At 49.9% G+C, this 22152-nt stretch overlaps 3 protein-coding genes across 3 annotated transcripts in view; 2 read left to right on the top strand and 1 right to left on the bottom strand.

The window, feature by feature from the left end:
- LOC104130572 (tropomodulin-4) overlaps window positions 1–3941 on the bottom strand; it is a 16814-nt gene extending 12873 nt beyond the window's left edge. The window contains 2 exon segments of the mRNA XM_035899126.1: window positions 1042–1108; window positions 3883–3941. Coding sequence (XP_035755019.1) covers window positions 1042–1108; window positions 3883–3941 — 126 coding nt within the window.
- Window positions 3942–5004: 1063 nt separating this feature from the next.
- On the top strand, window positions 5005–22140 carry PIP5K1A (phosphatidylinositol-4-phosphate 5-kinase type 1 alpha). The gene is given in 17 exon segments (XM_035899129.1): window positions 5005–6033; window positions 6219–6253; window positions 7032–7121; window positions 9600–9730; window positions 10110–10227; window positions 10458–10565; window positions 10567–10614; window positions 11235–11534; window positions 12113–12318; window positions 12985–13068; window positions 13706–13754; window positions 14162–14246; window positions 14567–14704; window positions 15451–15580; window positions 18077–18154; window positions 19182–19266; window positions 19819–22140. Coding segments are annotated over 15 exon segments (1653 nt in total). The 5' UTR covers window positions 5005–6033; window positions 6219–6253; the 3' UTR covers window positions 19822–22140.
- The window catches only part of PSMD4 (proteasome 26S subunit, non-ATPase 4), an 8244-nt gene continuing 7638 nt past the window's right edge, over window positions 21547–22152 (top strand). The window contains exon 1 of the mRNA XM_009643624.2: window positions 21547–21745. Coding sequence (XP_009641919.2) covers window positions 21547–21745 — 199 coding nt within the window. The remainder of the gene's footprint in view (window positions 21746–22152) is intronic.

Raw genomic sequence — 22152 nt, 5'->3', positions numbered from 1 at the left:
CCCGTGCTCCTCTGTGCCTCATTTCCAGCCTCTTCCCTGAAGCCGCAGGTAGTTTTGCTGAACTTGCTTGCAGGTTTTTCTTTGTTATTTTTGCAGTTCCGTGGTGCTCTTTGACTCCCAAGCAGTTTGATAACGAGGACCAAAGAGTTCGTGTGTCTGCTCTACCTCAGAGTTGGTGTTTCTGGGGGAGCAGGAGGGCATGGCCCCGGCCAAAGGGCTGGTCTCAGGAGAGGGATGGTGGGGAAGAAATACAGCCGGGAGTCAGGAGCAGATGCTGGAAACCTCTTGCTCACTGTCCTTTTTGTCTTCAGAGTCTCCACCCTTTAGTCCCACCATCTGTCTGCTGCTCCGTGGGCTGCCTCCATCCTCTGCTGCTGAAGACATCACGCGTCTGAGTCTCGTTTACTTGGCGCAGAGGGTTTTTTTATTCAAATGTTTTTCAGTGGAGCGAGTAGCTTGTCATCAGTCAAGACGTATTTGTGTTTCCGTGCACATTTAGACAGGCTTTTGTTTGTCGGTGCTCTTGTGACCACTGATCTTTGGTCAAGGTCTGCTGTGCTGGTGAGACACGAAGGAAAAGGGGTTTCTTCCCAGCCCTGGTGAGTTGTGTTGGTTTTGGATTGGCGCTCCCAAATAACTGGTTGCCGTGAAGCACGGCTTTTCCTGGAATCGCTGGGACAAGCCCCAAACAGTGGATCCAGAATCTCGGTGAGGGCAGTGCTCATCTGCTGACGTGAGCGCTCACCCGTGCTCACCAACCTCCAGGTGATGGAGGTGGAAGCCCAAACCCCATCCTCTCTGTTACGTTCTCTTCTCCTCACCTTTGGTGAGCACCTCGTCTGCTCACCACTGCAGAAGGCAGAGGAGTTGCTTGGTCTGGGTTTTTTTTGTTTTAAATTGATTTCTAGATCTCACGCCTGGCCTCAGCTCTCTTCTGGGTACTTAGAAAATGCCGGTAGCCTCATGCATGGAAACCTGTTCTTAATTCTGCCCCTGACCTCTTGGATTAAAGCATTACTTTATTTCTCTGTAGCTAGGTACGCTGACCTCCTCGCAGAGCACTTGGCAGTTTGCTGGTGAAGAGAGATTGAGGAAGGGTTTACTGTTTCTGCAAAGCAGCGAAACGTGTCTAGATAACGTTACAGAGATTGCGTCTCCTCTCTCTTTCCCTGGGCCTGTTCCCAACGCGTCACCCGCTTGCCGGCGTGGACACGTCAGCGGTATCCAGTGACTTTCGGGAGTGTCTTGTCCTGTGCCTCCATCAACAGGCTCCTAAGACAAGTGCAGGGGAGAGGGAGGAAGATGTGCTAATCCAGGGCAGTCGAATCAGTCACGCGTACGTCAGCTGCCGAATGCTAACGGTGGTGGGAAAGATAACCCAAAGAGGGATCTACAACGTGCAAGAGCTCTTTATCTAGAAATTGAATTCACGAGCTCTCTTACGGCAGCTTTGAAGCTGTTGCTTTAATGTCCTTAACATAATTTATCAGAACAAATCTATTGATGCAGAGAATTTCAATATTATTACTCACTGCTTGGCCTTCTGGCCAAGATCAAGTGTTTGTCAGTGTTTTATCTTCCTCTGGAGGGCCGTGTTCTGCGCTGGCAGGGGTGGGCTGCGTGATCTCATGGGTTTTCTTCCATCTCCAGCTGCTCCAGCTGATTAAGACCGTTGGCTTTGACTCTTAGCTCAGGCCAGATTTCTACAGTTTTCCATAAGAGCTTTCCATGAGAGAAGCAAGTGAAATATTTAGGCTCTTCTCTTCCAGAGCCGTGGAACAGGTTTTTATTATGCGCGACAAAGGTGCCTTGCTCCGAGGTGTTTTGCTTGTGAAGTTTGGACCTGTGTTTTCTGAACTAGTGGAAATTGGATTTCTTTTTGTGTTTCTTTTAACTTTCTCGGGGAAAATCTCTTGTTTCTTCAGGTAGCTGAAGTAGCGGTTCGCCGTGATACCTGTATAACCTTTTTGTTTCTCCTCATATAGATTTCAGCTTTTTGTGCTGCTCGGTGATGTCGTTTCGAAGAGGTAGATGCATTGCATATATGTGCTTAAAAAAAAAAAAGCATGGTTTCTTCCTCTCCCGTAACCAGCAGCAAAATGCCGTGTTACGTAACCGTCTTGGCTTTTGAGGATTGACAAAACTTAGTGGGTTTTTTTTTCCCCTAAATAAGCTGCTACCACGCTCCACAAAAGCTGCTGTTTTACTGAAGTGTGTTGTGTAAGCGCTCTCCTGACATCTAAACAGCTCTCCGCATCCCTGTGCGCACCAGCAGGATTGTTCCAGCGGGGCTTTTCTGCTTTGGTTTCTGCCTGGTTTTGAACAGGCTTTTTGGGGGAGGGGGGATCTGCAGGCAGAGGAAAAAATGTGTTGGGGGATTTCTGTGCCGACAGCGACTTGGAGGTGCCCATGGAGGCTCCAACGTACCACACGTCCTCCAGGTAGCGTTTGGTGGGGCTGAGGCTTGGTCTCACGACTTCTGTGTGCGCAGAAGTGCTCTTACTGATGGTGTCACTGCCTCCAGGCAGAGCCCAGGTGAGGAAGGAGGATGTTCCCATCTTGGAGCACTAAGAGGACCTGTTTGGGGAAAACCCAGCTGCCTCTCTCGCCCTGGCCGCCCGTTCGGCTGAGATAAAGCCCGCAGTCAGCAGCAGGGCCGGGGAGGAAGGGCAGTGCATGCCGGTGTGATGTGTCCTGGCGCTCGGCTTGCCCTGCTCAGACGCTGGAGAGTTGAGCTTGATGATGTGTTTGGGTGTGCTAACGTTTTCACTTTTTATTTTTGTCGAAAACATGAGGCGCAGCTAAAATCTGTCTGAGCAGCTCTATTTAAAAATAGAGCGAAGCGGGTATTTCTCCTGGCTGTACCAAATGAGCATGCTTGTTTGCTGGAGGAGGGAGGATCTGACCCGAATGCCTTGTAACGTGCCCCTTCCAGTGAATTATTTGTCCAAACCATTTGACCAGGTGCCATCGCCACAACTTTTTAGCCTTTTTCCCTAGCATTTAATTCACGGTCGGTAAGAGTATACTGTCTGCTGCTGGCTGAAAATGATCCTGGACAGCTAAGGCTGGCGGAAGGCAGGCAGCTATTTATTTAGGTTGATTCAGCTTCCAGTAAACAGCTCGGAGGAATGCTCTGAAATCGCCTGTAGGGATTGCTCCCAGAATCATGAAAGAAAGGAGAGAGGAAACTTTCGGGGACATGGTGAATTCTTTTTCGGACAGGACTTTCTGACCCTGATCTGTTTCCTTTGGCCAGAATTAACTGTTTAGGTCTCTTAAGCCATTTTTTTCAGCTGTCAACCTGGGGCTAAATTAATGACTGATGAAGTCTTTCATTTTGGAGGTGTTTAAACAGATCCAGAAATAGCAGCTTTTTGGAAATAATTTCATTTTGCTATGTTGATGCCATTGAATTTAACACCTTTGCTTCTCCAAGCAGAGCACGTATGGGACAGACAAACAAACTGCCTTTACATAGCAATAAAAAAAGGTGGCGATAACGGAAATGTTTTCCTATGGAAACCTCTGAGTTTTGTTTTCTGACCTCAGCCCGTAACGCTTTTGGTAATGGAGAGCGCTTGTTTTTGCAGGACGCGTGATGGAGCTGTACATAGCTTCAGTCCGGCCTCGGAGCTGGGCAGACCTCCTCAGCTGCGGGTTCATCCTTGCACTCAGATGTGAATAAGTGTTTTTTATCGTGGTCAGACAGGAATTACCTATTTCCCAATCGGCAGCAAACTCGTTTGGAAACTAGCGGGAGGGAGGGAGAGAGGGAGGGGGAGCTTCCTGCCTCGGAAACTGGGTGTGCTGGGACTGGAGCGATGCTGCGACCGCGCCGATGCTCTGACCACACGCTGTGGCTTTCCCTTGTTGACTCACCCTTTCTTGTAACCGGCCTGCTTGGGAGGATCGTCGTTGTCGCTTGGGAGGATCATCATTGTCACTTCCCAGATCACTACATGAAAGGGCAAACCGAGGCACCGTGGTCTTGGGGCAGTGGGGGAAGAGAAGGTGAAGCTGGTGCTCTGGTCTGAGATACCGTACATCTTCCTTAAAATCACGGTGATGCCTCCAAGATGAAGCTATCCCATGGTGTCCTAGGGGACAAGCCAGATGTGCTTTGGGATGCCTGCTTTTCCAGCCAAGGCTCCTCCTATGTTCTTGCTTTTAATGTCTGTTGCGTGTGATTGAGGCAGCGCGGGGAAGATTTGCTGCCGGGTCCTCTGGTGAGAGAGATTTGGTTGAATCCTAGTGGAATACAGTTTTGCACGGATGATTAAATATTAACACGGCGAATCTCCAAGGTGATGAGGCTGGCGGTGCTTAAATCATGGGGCTTTTAGAGGTTTTGATTTACATAATTACAGATACTTGTTTAGAAAAAAAAAAAAGGCTTAATTGCTATTGAACAGGTGTTAGGTTGTGGTGCCTGGGATGTTTCCTCTGTCCCTGTGTCCTGATGGATCTTGGTGAGCTCAAAAGCCTTGCGGCAAGGTGATGGAGTCGAGTTTTACTGGTTTCCTCATTACACACCAACTCACAGAAGCTTCCTTTTAGCTGGAGATGCTCCCTTGCCACTGGCCCAGGTCTGGGAAGGGATGCGAGAGGGGTCTTGTCTTAAAGATCTTTTCCAACCTAAACGATTCTGTGATTCTGTTGCAGATGTGGCACTGAGGGACGTGGTTTAGTGGGACTCGGCAGCGTTAGGTTTATGGTTGGACTCGATGTTCTCAAAGGTCTTCTCCAACCTAAATGATTCTATGAGAGGTGAAGAGGGGCGGCCGGCTCCGAAGAGTCCCGAGCGCGCTGGGGGGAGGCGAAGGAGGAGAGCCAGCTGTGAGAAACTTCAAACACAAAAATTAGAGCTTGTTGGGACAAACTTTGTTGTCTTTAAAGGGGAATGGGAGGGGGTGGGAAGGCGGTTGGAGCCAGTCATTCTGTGCTCGCTTTGTTTAGCAAAAAGCGTTTGTCACAGGTTTTTTTTTTTCCTTCTTGCTTGTTTAATATGTATTGAAATGAGAACTTTGATCACTCGATAAGGGGATCAGAAGGCTGCTGGATTTCGCTGTTAAGTACCTCTGTTCCTTCTGCTGAAATGCAGTTTTTGTAGAGCTGTAGTGCTTGCTGAAATCACAGCGTGAGTCTTTACACCGCTTGTAACAGGCGAGCGGAAGGGGCTTCTCTGAGCGAGCGGTGGGTGGACCCAGAACCACGGCGAGGATTATATGTGGTAATGCTTAATCTGGTAAAACAATTACTGGCTGGGGGGGGAAGCCAGCCTGTGCTTACTGCGTGGTACGACGGGGGTGTTGCTTTTGGGTGGGGGCAGTTTTATAAAGCTGTGGTCATGGCTCCCACATTAAATTTAAAAAAAAAAAAAAAAAAAATTGTCGCTGTGTCTGAAGTAGGAAGGAAAACAAAATGAAAGAGCTTGTCTGGCTTTCTGGGCTGGAGGCAGAGAGCACATCGCTGTTTTATGCATCTGCCTGGCGGGGGCAGTGTCCCTGTCCTGGGAGCTCTTGGCCTCACTGGTGTGGGTCTCAGCCTGGCTGGTGGCTTTGTGGTGTAGGCGGACATCGCAGAGGGGCGGTGTCATCTAATGGCTTTTTTTTTTCCTTACTGCATCCAAAAAAAAACCAAGACGAGAATCCAGGCCTAAAAGATAGAAGTTAGTACATGGCCTCACAGAGATTTAGCACCGTGGTAATAAGAAAATTCCTGGGTTTGGCTTCAAGTTGATGTTTTAGGCCTTTTAATAAAAGGTCCTGGAAATAATTTTAAGATAAAGCGTGCTCAGCGCATCTACTGAAACACTGCAGAACACTTGGCCCTCCCAGCTCTAATTAATAGATGGCAGTAATCCTGCGAAGCCATGTAACTCCGTCGCAGGCAGGGAAGTGGCGGATCCCACCGCTGAAGGTGGTCCTGCATGTTGGTGTGGAGCCAGAGGAGCGCTGGAAGCCAGCTCAGCGGGGCAGAGCGGGCCCTAGCCCGTAGCATCAGCACAAAACTGAGTTTGGCTGGCGAGCGGTAAGCAGAATAGCATTTCCTTGCGGCTTGACAAAAATTCTGCTGTAAGAGGAGAAGCTGGGAAGAAATCAGCCATGAGTCAGTGCTTTTTTCAGATGCCTTCGAACCAAGGCGGTGCGTCAGGCTTTTTTGTGATGCATAATAATTATTAACCCTTTCTGAGCGTGGCTTTTTTCTTTTGACAGGATCATCTACTTTCAAAAAGTCGCTCACCCCCGAGGTAAGTTTCTGACCCACAAGTTGGTTTGTTCTCTGGCTGAGAGAATGCCCAATTTTGGAATTGAATGAGATTGGAAAAATAGCAGGCAGGTTAGGGGTAAACCAGGCAGTGGTAGGTACAGTAAGCTGCAGCTGTTCATTTGGGAAATCAGAGCATCTTTATGTACAGAGAGAATCTCCGCTTAAAACCCCAGCTTGTCCTGGAACTGAACAATTCTTGTGCCACCAAAATACCATGTAGATCTGCTGCTGCGAGCAAGATGTTCAGCTTGTTTTGACTGAGAAACACCATTTAACAGCTGCATGTGCTGGAAGACGATGAGTCAAGCGAGCTCTTGTGGCGTGAATCAGAGCAGAATTTGCCACCTTCCTAAAATGTTTCCTCAAAGCCTTGGCCTTACTGGCAGAAAGCATGGTGACCAGCTGTGGTGGGCCCAGACTTGCTTAGAGCTGATTTGTTTGTGATGAGGGTGGTTAGAAAAAACCAAACCCTTCCAGGTGGTCTTGCGTGGAGGTGTTCTTCTCTAATTAGATGTCCAGCCTCAATCACGCAGGGGTCAATGAGTTCTCTGAAGACATTTCAATGCTGTTGCTGTCCCAGAGCCCAGCCTGTACTGTGTCCTCCCTTCGCACGGATGCAGGGACCTGAGGCTTCAGCACTTCACAGGCTCCATCTTTGAGAACAGCAAAATTATGCCGGGTGGTTCTGGGCAGCCACTGGCCTCGAAGACACCGGGTTTTATGCCCTTGGTTCTTACCATCTTTTACTCCAATCCTAGATGCCAGGTGGTTCTGGGCAGCCAGGCTCACAGACGATAAAGAAAGGGCACAGAGGAGTAGACTCCACGGGTGAGACTACCTATAAAAAGGTAAGTTGCCTCTTACACAACTCATTTGACTGTTGTCATTCTCTTCTTTGCAATGCAAGTGCCGCCCGGGGCAGCGGTGTCTCATGAGGTGCGGCGTTAGACAGTGGGTAACGTCGGTGAGAGTCGCTGAAGACCTCAAAGGAAAGGAACCAAAGGACTGAATATGTGCTTCTAAAGAGGGGATTATTTTTAAACTTTGCCCATTAGCAACGCTTCCTAGGCCTCTTCTGGCTTACTGGGTGCTTTCTGTGCTCTTTGGGCACAGTAGTTTCTATAGATCTTGTGGCGTTACTGGAATTTGCCGTACAAAGGGGAGATTGTTTGGGTATTTTTAAAAAGCCTGTAAGTGTGGGTATCTTGTGGATGCTGCTTCCCGTTTGTTGGACTTCATCAGAATGGGCTGACTTTCTCTGAAGTGAGGTTGATGTCTAGGATGTAGATTAAATGTGTTGATAGGGGCATTGCACCGCTTCGTGTGAGCGGAGCTTCTGGTCTGGAATCTCTAATCCAGAGGTATAGCTGTCCTTCAGGAATCGGAGTGGAAGGGAGGAATTCCAATGGTATTTCTGCAGAAGCCAGCTTTTGCTACAGTGCCCTTTTTGAAATTGCTTGTGTCTTCAAGGTTGGGATCCGGCTTCTGGTTTCCCAGCAAATTCAGAGATAGAAGGTTAGACAGCAGTAATAGGAGAGGAAAGTGGAAGTCAATGGAAAATGCCTGAAATGTTTCTTGCAAGGCTCCCAGAAACCTGGTGGGGAGACCACATGGGATTTATCTGGGAACGAGACTAATGGACTGTCTGTCTGTTTTCCATCCCTTCCTTTTCCAGGGGTGGTAAGTTGTTTTTTTAAATTCTTTGCCCTATAAAAGTGATTGTAAACAGGCAGTCAGCTGCTCGGCTGCTCGTGTTGGCTAATAGAAGAGAAAAATACTTGTTCCTTGGCAACCTGGCCCTGTGGCTCTGTGCTCACAAACAAGGCAGCACTGCTGTGCCCTGTTGGTTAAGTTCTGCTTCTCAGCAGTGAGGCTGTCCTGGGAGTTTAAGCAGGGCTAGGTGAGCTGAGCCGAGATCTGTTTTCAAGCAACTTTAGCCTTTAGAGGGTAAGCAAGGAAAGTGGAGCCAAATTCTTCTTCCTTCCCCATCTAATACCGAAATAAATACCAGCTACAAGCAGGTAGCTGAAGTGGAGAAGGACGTTGCTGACAAGCCAGAGCTACTGCCGGTTTTTGTTGCGCTCTCTTCAGGGAACCGTGAGCAGGTCTCCTGCAGCTATGATAACAGAAAAAACAGTTCGGTGGGAGAAACGTGCCTGGTCATTTTACAAGGCTTCATGGAGGATGTGTGTCTGGGGAAAAAGCTCGAAACGTTTGTCCCCCAGACACTGCGGTGTCCTCTGCTGCCAAATGCTTTGATCTGCAGTGATTTCCTGCATGTGGCAGGGGGCTGGGCTTTGTTTAGCTTGAGGAAACAAACACAAACTAGTTGGATCCTGAGCCCTGGATCTTGTTCTTGGTCCGGTTGCTTTATGTATAAGCCAAGTGAAACGTCCATGCGCTGCAGTGCACAAATCCAACCTGCACCTGCTCTGCAGCCTCAACATTTCCAGCAGGGTTCATATCTCCGTGCTCCGGGAACTGGCAGGCCATGACATCGGGGTGTTGAGCAGATCTCCTCTGGGCTGTTCTGGGAAACACAGCCCGTAGCACGAGCTAGGCTGAAGCACGTCTCGGTGGTCTGAGATGAGATCATGTGTTTCATAGGCAGAAGAGGACTCTTGATGTGAGAGCCTGCTACAAGAACACAGTCCTGCATTGTTCTTGGGCAGTTTGTGCAGAGGATGCAGGAGCAGGATTCATGTCTCTGCTCCTTATTTAAAATCAACAGTAATCTCCTTAGGGTTAAAGAGCCACGACCTAGCAAGAGAGGCAGATGGAGGAATGCGGTAGCACCAGACAAGTGTGCACTGTGTGCTGGCTGTGCCTGCCTTCTCCTGTAGCACACCCAAGTCTGTGCCCGAGCTGGGGAAAGGCAAGCTTCAAAGCTTACAGTTCCAAGACCTGGCAGACCAAGGTGTCAAGAACTATGTTTATTCCTAGGGGCACAAGATAACCTGTCCCTGGGTGTCTTCCCCCACTGACTGTGGGGTGTAGAGATGAGTGCTGTGGGAGGATGAAGTGAAATTCAGTCCTCTTAAGGACCAGCTGGATGTTGATTCCAGTTCAAGTCTTTTACTGCTCGACCATCCAGAGTGCAAATATGGAGCGGGATGCTGTTGGGGAGGTGGGGGTGTTCCCAGGTGTTCCTATCGCCAGAATGATGTTAGTCAATGAGAAAGAAATGGTGGAAGCTGGAACCAGTAGGTGTAAAATACCCCGGCTAACAGTGCTGTTTTAAACTTGGGGGCTCTCTTTAACTCCTTTCATTCCTATTTCCAGTCTGCTGTTCCACAATGTCTGACTCATTTTCTCTGCCTCTTCAGACGACATCGTCTGCCTTGAAAGGTGCCATTCAGCTGGGCATTACACACACAGTTGGAAGCTTGAGCACCAAACCCGAAAGAGATGTTCTCATGCAAGATTTCTACGTAGTAGAAAGTATTTTCTTCCCAAGGTTGGTGCTTGCTTTCTTCTCTCTGTGGTGCTTTGATAGTGAGTAGCAGCATTAGTTCCTAACCCTGCTTGCACTTGAGGAAGCCACAGCAAACCAGGACAGTTGAGTGCAGGAGCGAGCGCAGGTCTCCTGAGCAGAGCTGCTCCATGCTTCCAAACCAACTCTGGCTCCTGCCTGCGGCCTGTTTCTGAAGAACCCTGGCTCTTCCCTGTGTATGTCCACCATCGGTCGCGTTGGGTGTGCCGATGTGTGTCCCTTTTGGGTGGGTGCTTTCTAGCCCTCCAGTGTGTTAGAAGGAGCCAGCCAGTGGGTGTTTGCTTTTAGGGCAGTTTCTTAAGAAATGTTTCAAATACCTGTGTGTGCTTCTCTCCTTGATCAGTGAAGGGAGTAACCTGACCCCCGCTCATCACTACAACGACTTTCGGTTCAAAACCTACGCTCCAGTGGCCTTTCGCTATTTCCGGGAGCTCTTTGGGATCCGACCAGACGACTATCTGGTGAGTTAGTGGTTGGACCAGGTTCCCATCTGTTGTGTGCTCTGTGTTGATGGGTGTTTGTCCTCTTCCCCCTCTCGGAGCTATGGAGCACTGTGAGGCCCTGTGGCAAGCTCCGTAAGCGCGGCAGTGGGTTCCATATGTCACCCTGGGGTCTGCCTCTGTTAATGTTTAGAAGGAAGAGCCTTCTCGCTGAAGTTGCCTGTTGATGTTTCTCACCTTGTCTTCCTCAGTACTCGCTCTGCAATGAGCCGCTCATTGAACTTTCAAACTCTGGGGCCAGCGGATCCCTCTTCTATGTATCCAGTGATGATGAGTTTATCATCAAAACGGTTCAGAACATACAAAGAGGCTGAGTTCTTACAGAAGCTGCTGCCTGGCTACTACATGGTAAGTCCCTTGGGCAAGGCTTTCTCTGCAAGCTAGGGAAGGGTCCCCCAGCTGTACAAGTGTGACAGATGCGGCTGTGTACCACCTGGTGGATGTGAGTGGAGGTTTGATCTGTGCCCCAGCTGAGTTGGGGTCACTTGCTGAATTCCTTAATATTTTTGGCTTCAGAAGCAGTTTTTTGTTGTGATTATATCCCAGAACCACATTGTTTTTCTTCAAAATTCTGTCTAGTGCCTTCTGTAGCCGTGAGAGTTTAGATCCACCTCTATCCTGATGTATTTGGCTTGACCTAAGCGCCAAATTTAAAAAGGCTAAACACAAGATCTTCCTTTGCTCAGAAGCCTCCCCAGCGTAGCTTCTGTCAGAATGAGCAGCAAACCCCTTCCTTCCTTTATCTGACCCACCAGGCTTTGCCAGAGAGGTTATTAACAACTGCAGACATCATCCATCTGTTCCCTGTGTTCACCTGCCCTTGTCTCTTAGCCTCTTTGGCAATGGCTTTGAGTCTTTGCCAGCTCCATTTCAATACAGAAGCACAGGAAGGAGCAAATAACTCCTCTAACTGGCCTGCAAATAACCAGAATGGCTTTGAAGGTATTTCTTTGTCTTTGGCATTTCAGAATTTGAACCAGAACCCAAGGACGCTGCTACCAAAGTTTTACGGTTTGTACTGTGTCCAGGCTGGAGGCAAAAACATTCGCATTGTCGTGATGAACAACCTACTGCCACGGTCTGTCAAAATGCACCTGAAATATGACCTGAAGGGCTCCACCTACAAACGCCGAGCATCCCAGAAGGAGCGGGAGAAGGTCTTCCCAACATACAAGGACTTGGATTTTATGCAGGACATCCCTGATGGCCTCTTCTTAGACTCTGACATGTATAATGCTCTGTGCAAGACGTTACAGAGAGACTGTTTGGTAAGTGGAAGGGTGAAGGGTGGCGTGGAGAGTTACTTCCTTTTTCTGAGCCTTTTCCAGGAAAAGGAGATGGGAGCTGCCACCCTTGTAGCCTCTGCCCAGGGTGTTGACTTAGAGAACCTGTTTTTTTGGTGATGGTGTGCACAAGAAGCAGGACCTGGACCCTGGTTTCCTTCAATCTTTCCAACCTGAATTAAAGCCAGCACTGCCTCTAGAGGTGGAGGAAGCACCCTCTGCCAAGGTTGAGCTCTGGAGCAGGGCAGGGTCTGAGGAGAGGGACGGGATGCTTGACTGAGTCTGGTCCCAAGTTGTCAAGCTCCTTTGGGTGGCCGTGCAAAAGTCAGTGTTCTCCCTGGCTTGGGTCCCCGTCTGACCAGGAGGAGTACTGATAGCTTTCCTCTAACTCCCTTTGGCGACTAGAGATGAGCTGACTGTGCATGAGCTGTGGATTGAAAGCCATCCCCTCACTGCGCTCGGGGCTCTAGGCAAAACCGCTGAGTGCGCTTCTGAAAATCTCTGCTCTGACAGTTTCACTGGGCTCGCACTAATGAGCGAGCCTTTGTTGACTTTCTGCCCAGGTCCTGCAGAGCTTTAAAATCATGGATTACAGCTTGCTTGTTGCAATCCATAACATCGATCTGGCACAGAGAGAGCACGCGATGGCAGATGGGACATCCCAGACAGATATGCGGCGACCCGCTGCCCAGAAGGCCCTCTACTCGACAGCCATGGAATCCATCCAAGGAGAGGCCCGGCGAGGTGGCACCATAGAGACAGATGACCAGTAAGTCTGTGTTGGTGCTGCTGTTCCCAGTGGAATACTGTGAGCAGTGAGGGGCTAACAGAGACTTAATTTAGATGCAGACTGGGCTGTACAGGATTGCTGTCACGCAGGGCAGAGAGGTCTCGATGTCAAATTTTGTGCTTTTATCTTTGATTTCCCTTCCTTAATGCACAAAAGATTTTCTTGCCTTCCAGGTGGCCTTTGAGGGTTCTCTGCTCGCTGGTTATTGGCAACTCCAACTAGTTATTTCCATCTACCCCCAAGAGGCATAGTGCTTTGTTAGATCAGACTTAACAGCCCATAAAGTCCAGCTGCCATCTTAGTATGGCTGGTAGTAGATGCTCTTTACAGTTGCTTAGTCCCCTCTCATCGATGAGTAGGAATTAATTCTTACAGTTGCTTAGTCCCCTCTCATCGATGAGTAGGGGACAATTAAATTGTCATGCAGAGGGAAAAGTGGGGTCAGTTCTCAGGAGGTTTAGCTAACTTCCCAAAATAGCTCTTTGACTTGTCTTCCCCAAGCTGGTGGCTGGGCAGAAGGTGCCTCCCGTGTGTTGATGCTTGTTAAATAGTTTGCGTGATATTCAGCCCACGTTAGGCTCTGTGAGGGGGGGCAGTGGGGGGCGAGAACACCCTGTGTCATGTTTGTACCCTGTCCTTTTCTAGGATGGGAGGCATTCCAGCCCGCAACGCAAAGGGGGAGAGGCTGCTGCTGTTCATCTGCATCATCGATGTGCTGCAGTCCTACCGGTAAGAAACCTTTAATAACAGACCACTTCCAGCATTGTCTGCTCCTGCTTGGTTGGCTTTCAAGAAGTAGTTAAGACACAAACATTTTTATTTATTTACCACTTTCTATTTTCTTGAAGTCAGGCACCTTGGAATCAGTTTCTGGGTCTTGCTTACTGTATTTACTTCATGTTCCTGGAATAGATTTACTCTTACAAAGTTGTTTTTGTGCGCTGTGGTTGTCATATACAGGCACGATGCAGGAAGTGGCAAGGAAAAAACAAGTGGTGGCTTAAAATGGCCATAACTGCCTCTCCCTGTAAAATGAAAAATAGCTTTAAGGCTTACCTTTTCTTCTATTTATATTAAAATGCAACGTGCAGAGGTCTCCGTTAAATGTCGTTGCAAGTTAACTGCCCTTGATAACTATGCTTGTGAAACTCTTCCCCTTGGAAGAGCGAACTCTGCAGTCAGCCCTGGTGTCTGGGGAACAGGCTTAATAAAATGGGACATTGAAGAGAATCTAACGCCGGAGTAGCCCGCATTTGGGGAGTTCTGCCCCTGCGGTCAGAAGCCAGGCTCGGTATGAGTGAGCGTGATGTGATACAGACAGTGGGGACTTGGTGTAAACGTGGTTCTTAATTCTTTCCTTTGTCAGGTTTGTCAAGAAGCTGGAGCACTCTTGGAAGGCCCTTGTACACGATGGGGTAAGTAGAAAAATACCACTTTTTAAATTGTTTAGCAATAATCCCAGTGTCTTTTTTTAAACTGTGCTGGCTGTCCTTGCTCCTTTTGGGCATAGGGTCCTATGGCATGTGTTTACCCTCTTTTGTAGGAGTAATACTTCCTAGGGACTCTTGGAAATGTTGGGTTTGTTAATGCTGGTCAACTACATGTTCATTAACGAGTATTGATCGCTTTGTATGCAATGCCTACTGTTTGTAGCTAATCTGCTTCTCACGGCTGCTAGTGAGAGTGACTGTGAGACTCCCTGACTGTTCCCAGTCCAGCACAGCGTGTGTTTCAGGGCTAGCAGCCCGAGGGAAGCTCATGTTAACCATGATCACTTACTAACTCAGATTCACACGTTAATGTTTGTCCCTTGGACTTCTAGGACACTGTATCTGTGCACAGACCCAGCTTCTACGCCGAAAGGTTCCAACGGTTCATGTGCAACACAGCGTTCAAGAAAATACCACGTGAGTACCTCTGCGCAGCTGTACCCTCGGCAGTCGCCATGGGTTCTGGCTTCTCCCTGCTCAGCAGCTGTGGTTTGGGAAGGTGGACGACTGCGTGCAAGAGCTTTAGGAAGTCTGTTGTGCTGTGTCACCCCTTCCTTCCTCCTAGATTGTTCTTGCCTCATAGATGTGACCTTATAGGAGCTGTTTCATCCATCAGCTTCTTCCTTCAGGGCACAGCCCTCGCGCCAGACTGTCACTATGAAGTTGCTGCGTCGGGTCTTTTACTCCTTCATTGAATATGTTAGAAAAATGCTTTCTGGGTTTTTTTTGTCCCCAAGTAAAGCCATCCCCTTCTAAGAAGAGCCGGTCTGGCACAACAGTTCCTCGGCGGAGCTGTCAAGGAGGAGTGCCTTCACAGTCGCACATGTCCTGTGAGACAAAAGCACAAGTAACAGCAGAGGCGGATATAGAGCAAGGTTGGTGCCTGGGCTTTAAAAAAAAACAAACCACAAAAAAACAAACAAAAAAAACCAAACCAAAAAAGCCTGGAGAAGTTATTTTTCAGCTTGGATTTGTCTAATTGAAGCTTGCTGCCTCCTGAGCTGTGCAAGACGCCTCCACGTTGTTCTGTGGTCTTGCCAGGGGAGGGCCTGTATTCTGGGGCTGTGGGTGCAAGAAACCAGACAGGGCCAAAGACTTGTACACACCAAATGGCCTTGGGCAACACTGTGAGAAGGGCTGGAGGAGCAGCGAGCCCTTCAAAGGCTTGGTTGTTTCCAGGTGTTCTGCTGCAGCAAATGCAGGGGCAGGATGATAAACCTCATGTTTGGGTAAAAGCCAGTCTTTACTCACAAGCAGGATAAGACCAGGTTGTGGAGGTGGGGAATTGTTTCTTCACACATCTTTGTGGGATCTTCCAGCCTTGCCCAAGCGTGACCCACGCTTCCTCTGGGAAGTGGGCTGAGGCCGTGTGGCAGTCCGGTGCGCCTGGTCTCTTCCCAACAGCCCGTGCCCCTGGGGTTTGTGTCAGGGGAGAAGCTGGGCTAGGCAGTCGTGTGGAGACCTGGAACAGAGCTGCATGCAGGGCTGGTTCTTTAGTGCTCGGGTGTCTTGGATGTATTGGGTGGGATCCAGCACGGATCCTGACCCCTGGCGAGTGTGGGAGCTCGTGCCACACGATCCTGCTTGTGCTGGTGATGGAACAGTCTGTGCTTCAACTCAGGTTCCCACCTTGGTCGCCCAGATCTCCTGCCCAGGACCCTGCCAGTAGACGAAGCTAACAGTGACTCCATCGCAACAACCCTGTCCACTTCTTCCTTGGGCAGCGGAGGCCTCAACTCGCCCGCAAATAGGTAAGGCTCGTGCTGGTTCGGCGCATGGCAGGCCTGTGGCTCCTGCAAGTCAGGTTTGTGAGCTGTGGGAGGGCTCTGTGCTGCTTTGTGTGGGATGTTTTGGTTTTTGACATGCTTGCAGAAATACCCCTTTGAGCGGTCCGTGTGGTGTTGAGCACGTTCAGTGCTGTCGGTTCAAGCATGTGCAAGGGGGGAGCATCGCCGTTCCTGCGTGCAGTCCGTTACACATGACGTGATCGTGCATCTTCTGCTTGGGCTGTGTGGAGGTCCCAGTGGCTTTTAGTTCCTTGTGTGTTCTGTATTTAACAGCTTTGTTCTGGAGTTGAGGTAATTGTGCTAATTAAAGTGAGTTCGTGAAATTGTCACTGCCAAAATGTGCGTGAAGAGCAGTAACGTGGTGATGGGTGATGCTGAAGATGACCTTCCTGCTGCTCTTCCCAGAGGGTTGGGCTCTCTTGCAACTTACTGGGTTAGCACTGAGCTCCAACGACTCCTCAGGAAAGGAGGCTGCAGGGATGTGTGCAGCTGTGGTTCAAAACGTCTCAGAAGCTGAAATGCATGGAGAGCCCTGAGGGAGCTGGTGGCTGCCTTTGAATGTTTCATTTCTTGCTGAAGTGGTGAGACTAGCAGGGACGAGGAGGAGCTGTGGTCAGAGGATGATCCCTTTCGTAGAAGCTCTTCTGAGGTGTTAACTTCCCTTCCTGGAAGCTATCGGAAACAGTCTTCCCCATTCCTCGCTCACTGCCTGCACAGTGGCACTGATGGAAGTGTCTGCCCTCTCCTGAGCTGCAGGAGAACAAGATGCAATTGTAATTAACACCTCTTACTCTCTGTAAAACACGGAAACTTCTTGGTAGGGATCCTAAACCAGAGCTGCTCCTTTCCAGTACGTCAGCATGCCTTGAGGGGTTCTTTTTATTTACTTAACTGCGGGTCTCTCTCCTTCAATCTCTACGTAGGTCAGTGGGCGTACAAGTGCATAAAGCTGACAGCTCAGCAAAGGATTTGACTAGAACAGCTCCTGGCATCTTCCTATCTAGGTGAGGGGAGGAACCAGACCTTGCCTGAAACCTTCTCCTGTCTAGAGGCTGCGCTCAGTGAGACTTAACCCTGGGGATTTGGCCTCACGCTTGTTGCCGGCCAGCAGTTACAGGGGTTCTGTACAGTCAGTTCACTCCTAAAACGCAGTGCTGTAACACAGCGTGTCCCTGTGCCAAGGCTCGGCAGTCCTTAACGTGTCTGTCTGCTGCAGGGCTCAATGGTAAAACCTCTCAGGATGGTGTCCTCCTTACCCCGCGTGGCACTGAGCACCCTTCTTGGTAAAAACACGGGTTCTGGTAGGTAAGATCAAACCTGCTGCGCAACTGGGTTGAGTCCCAGGTGGTTCCCCAGGTGCAAAGCTGGATCCGTGTTTGCCCCGGATACCTCCGGAGCGGAGCAGACTGCTTCCCATACCCTGCGGGCACTCGAGCATTGCTAACATCCCCCGAAACCACGTGCCAGCGCCAGGTGGTGGTAATGAAATCCAGGAGGGAGAACGGACCAGTGTTTTCTCCCATGTGGGGCCTTGGGATCTGAGCTCCCTACATCAGACCCGTTGTCAGAGGCTTAAATCCACTTCTGTGATCTTGGGAGATCCGTAAAGCTCTGCAAACCCTGAAAAGGATGAACGCTCCTTGTGGATTGCTGATTTATAACAACGTAACTTGTTGAATGGGTTTAAAAAGTGGTTTTTCTTTTTCCCTCTCTACAGAATCAGCTGGTCTAGCGGGGTGTTTACCACCCTTTGGGGAGGTAACCTCTTAAATCTCTGTAGTCCTGTACAAAGGGGAGTGCTTTCGCCCATAAGCTCTCCAGCTGGAGCTTCTGCCTTTCTAGGGGTGGGCCCAGGGGGAAGGCAGGATCTGTCCTGCTCCAGATCTGCCTTAGGAACACGAGCTCAGCCCTTCATCCGTGCTACGACAACCTCGGTCTCTCTTTTGCAGCACGGCCTCACGCCTGCCTCAGAAATGTTGCCACGTGCCTCTGTTTGCGGTGTGCAACCTGTGTGTCGAAGACGTGCTCTCCGCGGTGGCGTAAGCGATACCGTGCAGGCGTGGGTGCCCTCGCGAGGCTGGGATTCCCCTGGTCCTCAGCCCAGCTCTGTCATTAACCTCTGGCAGAAGCGTGCTGGCGTTGGGAACGCCTAAACATGCCACTGGGAATGGAAGCTGCTGACTGGCATCCTGCGGCAAGGGGTTCCAGAGGGTGATCCCCTCCATTTGAGAGGGGCGCTTCTTTTTCTCTTATGCACTGTAATTCAGTGCTGGACTTGGTAGTGTTAGGTCAATGGGTGGACTCGGTGATCTTAAGGGTCTTCTCCAACCTAAATGATTCTATGATTCATCCTGCAGCCCTGCGTTTGGACAGTGCTGCTTAGTGCTAGTTAAAACGAACCTCAAGGGCTATATGTGCTGTAACCAACCCTGAGCATCCTCGCCTTTAATTTCTGCGTAGGTCAGAAGCAGCGAGTCGCCAGTTAGAGAGCTCGGCAGAGGAGGAAGCCAGAGCAGCTCGGAGTAACCGGGCACATAGGTGAGGCACGATCAGGCAGAGAGGGAGCTGTGCCTTCCCGGCGAGGGTCCCCACGTCTCCATTTGGGTGTTGATCCAAGGGTTGTTTGCGTGGGGTGACGTGTAGCCTGATGACTGAACAGCTCGATGCTTCCTGTATTTCGGCAACAGGCAATCAAACACCCGCTAATTAAGGCATCCACTGCAATCAGGCTGCGACAAGGCCTTGGGTGTTAGCTGCCGGAGGGCTGAGCAGGTCCATAGGCAGTCCTGAAACCTCTGTTGATGGCCAGTGTGCTGGGGAGCCCTGCTTGGCCTCGGAGAATTACACACTCCCAGACTCGAATTCTCACTCGGGGGGGCAAGGAGAGAAGCTGTGGTCACCATATCCTCAGTAGGAAGCGGGGCGAGACCCAAGCTGGGAGTTGGAGTTCCTCAGCCAGCAGGTTGCAGCCTTTTAGCTGTGGGATCGGGAAAGAAGTGGGAAAATAACAGGGCGTATTGGAGTAAAGCGAGTCTTCAGCGCCCCACCTTTCCTCCCTGGCGATGTATCTCATCAGGTGCTCAGTGTCCTCACGTTGCATATCCTGCTGTTAGGCTACGGCTCGCATCCAGAGCGTAAAAGGTTGTTTGCCAGGGGCTTTCAAACAAGGGTGCCTCTGGAAAGGCTGGGACTCGCTGAGCTCTGGTGCTTCCTGGGTTTTTTTGTCCCTGGAGTGTTTTCATCCAGGACCATTTCTGTGTTGATGAGGTGCTTGAAGACTTCTGTACAGAGGTGCTGCTGCTTGGCTGGATGAAAGACCCTCTGTTCTAATGTCTGAAGTTGTGTCGACTAGGGGGGGGATGATTTTCTAGGTGGTGTTTTGGGTGCCTGGCCCAGCAGGGATCCTGTTGCCAGTGCCTCTGTATTAAACCTGCCTAACAAACGCCTTTGTGCTGTGCTGGGACGTTCCGTGTGCTGGGTACAGCAGGGCAGCCCTGGAGTTGTGATTTATTGACGGATTACTTCTAAAAACTGCTTTACAGGTCTTCCCCTTCTGTTTTCCCAGCGGCTCCCCAGGGCCTTCCATACCCGAGCGTTCCGCAGAGCTGAGAGAGCAGCTCGAAGACCTGCAAGAGACGGAGATAAGCTTTGTGAGTAGTTCCCTGTTCAGGAGGAAAAGAGCAGCTGTGGAGGTGGATGGAGAATTGTGGGGGTTACATGGTCCCTACTTGTGCTGGGAACACGGACACTGAGCGGGATGTGTGAGTCGACCAGAGAGGAGCAGATGGCCTTCATCCCCCTCTGGTATGCGAAGGCTCAGCCTGCCTTCTGCTAGGCCACATCCGTGCTCTAAGTGATAATCTGCTGCCCCAACCCCCTTAAATTAGATAAGCAGGAGGCAAAGCAGAGGCATTCGTCTTTCCTGAGGGCCCAGAGTGGGTCTGATGGCAGAGATAAAATGGGGTGAAGCTGGCCAGGCTCGTCTTGCTGTCCCCACAGCGGATGATAAATACTCCCAGACCCTCCTGTTATAGTGTAAGATGGTGGCTGGGGTGAGCCTGACCACAGCCGAACTCAACAGCCCTCTTTGCTTCTCCCAGGTTTAGGGGAGGACCAGCAGGAGATCTCCTGCTGCTGCTCCTCCTCCTCCTCCTCGGAAGGCAGACTCCTCCCCAGCATCTCCCCCTCTTTTCTCTTCGCAGTGAAGCAACGCTGAGACCGCCGCGGTGGAAGCTGATTGTTCTGTGCTCTGCGTGGTCTGTGGAGTCTGACAAACGTTCAGCCCCTGTTGCTGATTCATTATATATATATATATTTTTTTTTTTTTGTAAAGAAATCTTCTCTGGACAGAAACCGAAAAGCTGGAAGGCTGGGCTACACTTAGTGGGATGGTATTAACAAAGGCCGAGCCAGCACAGCTGAGCCTCGGACACCTGGAATTCTCCGTACAGCAGAGCCCACCACTGTGTCCCCGCTGTCCTCCTCTCTTTGAAGCCCGGCGGGAGCAAAGCCGGCTGTCGAGAGGAGGAGGAGGAACTGCTCTGTTTGGGCTGAAGCCCTCTGGAAAAGGGATCTGACTTTCAGGGAGTTAGCTGCTTACGATGCCGACACCAGAAACCTAGCGAGAACGGGCGACTCTTTGGAGTTACTGGAGGGGAAACGGGCATTAGAGCCTCCTTGGGGCAGTTTGCGACAGAGCAATGTGGTTTTATTTTGTATTTTAAACGAGTTTTTAATTTAAATGCATCTCTGAATTCAGTCATATCACTTCTTTTTAGTCCTGCAATATAGTAATTTTTTTTTTTTAATAAATAGGGTTTTTTTTTTTTCCAGTGTTCCACCATAAAGTATCTCACAGGAGAGCGGCAGAGAAGGGGGAGCAGAAGCTGCGCTGACTGTGGATGTGCTCCTCTCCCCCGCCAGCCGCTCCTGGCTGCCGGAGCCGCCTCCGTTTTCAATCTTGCATCGCCCCGAGACAGCGACGAGGAGAGCTAGCTGCTGCGCTGTCTCGCTCGGAGGACCTTGAATGTGCAAAGGTTTTAAGACGTCAGGGAGGTTTTGGATTGCTTTGTCCCCTGGTTTTTAAACTAAGCCCTTTGTCCCTCCCCCGCCAAGCAGGGAGTCGCGGGTGAAGGGAGACCTTTCCAAGGGGCACACTTTTTTTAATGTATTTCTTAAGCAAACGGACCAAACCCAGGCTGCTCCGTTCCCTTCCCCTGCCCTCCGTCCTGCTGTGGGCACCATGTGCAAAAACCCTTCCCGATTTTATAGCTCGGCTCCCTTTTGATATCTTGCCTGTATCGTAGCCGCGGTCGACACCGGTGCTCCCGGCGGCTTGAAGCCGCAATCCCTACCTAAACGGCTGCCTGGTGTTGGGACGGACGTCTGCCCCCCACAAAAGTGTGGGGCGTTTGGAGTCCGATTTTAAGCAAAATAATAAGCTGGAAGGAGGGATTGTTCCGCTGCCGTTCCCCTGCGGTGATGCCTGGCCCACGCCAGCTGCAGATGCTTCTCTGGAGCTCTCAGAGCAGATGTTGGACTGATCTTTATTTTCACTAAATGCTTTTTTAAAGAAATGAAGTGACTCTTCCCCGTGTTCCTGGTGGGTCAGAATCCTCCCTTCTTTTTTATATATATATATTAAAAAAAAAAAAAAGTAATTTAAAGTTTGCTCTTGCAGTAGTGCAAGGGGTTTCTACGCTAATTAGCAATGATTGCTAAGGAAACAAAGAATGTAGTGGTGTAGAAAGGGATTTTTTTAGTTGCTGTTTCAGAGCCAAGTCTCTTCCCACCTTCCACTTCAGGCTTCTAAAGCGGATGCGACACGAGCTGATATTTTTTAAGAAAAAGCATTTTTTTTTTTAAAATCCTGTTTGTTGGTTTGGTTTTTTTGTTGGTGTTTTTTTTTTTTTTCTGAAAGACCAAGCGGAATGGCCTTACTCCGGGTATCCGGATCCCCAGGGGGCTGCTGGAGCGCGAGGACAGTCGCTGTTCACAAACTGTTTGGTTCTCAAGGGCTCTCAAACCTTTCGACACCGATTCACGTCACGCCGAGACCCGTCAGTGGGAGGAAGATCGGCTCGGGGCCGCCCGCGCCGCCTCTGCTGGATCTTCCCGTCTCCCTCCCCCGTACCTCTGGCTCGATCCAGCAGGTTACGCTCTATCGCTGAAGTCACTGTCTATATTAGACGCTTGTTTCTTACCTTCCCTCCTAACCTGTATTTGTGGTTTGGTTTTGGTTTTTTTTTTTTTTTTTACCAGGAGACAAGAAAGCCAAGTCTCAATTTTTTTTTTTTTTCATGGTTTAATATTTATGAAGTTGTATTTAAGTGTTGGGTTGTTTTTTGTTGGTTTTTTTTTTTTTTTTTTCCGGGGATAGTTATTCAGCGAGTCGGGAGGTGTGTGTGGGGGGGTGGCCTTTCTATATCGACCTCTGCTTTGTATTGGGTTTTCAGAACTGCTTTGGTTTTCACGTGCGCGTGTTTCAAAGGGCCGCCCGCCGGCTTTTCATGGCTTTTAAAAACACAGGACTCCGC

Source organism: Egretta garzetta, unplaced genomic scaffold, assembly GCF_000687185.1.
Source record: "Egretta garzetta isolate BGI_Z169 unplaced genomic scaffold, ASM68718v1 scaffold668, whole genome shotgun sequence".
NCBI lineage: Eukaryota > Metazoa > Chordata > Aves > Pelecaniformes > Ardeidae > Egretta > Egretta garzetta.
Note: the sequence above shows the minus strand (reverse complement) of the source record. Positions and strands in the feature narration are given on the sequence as shown.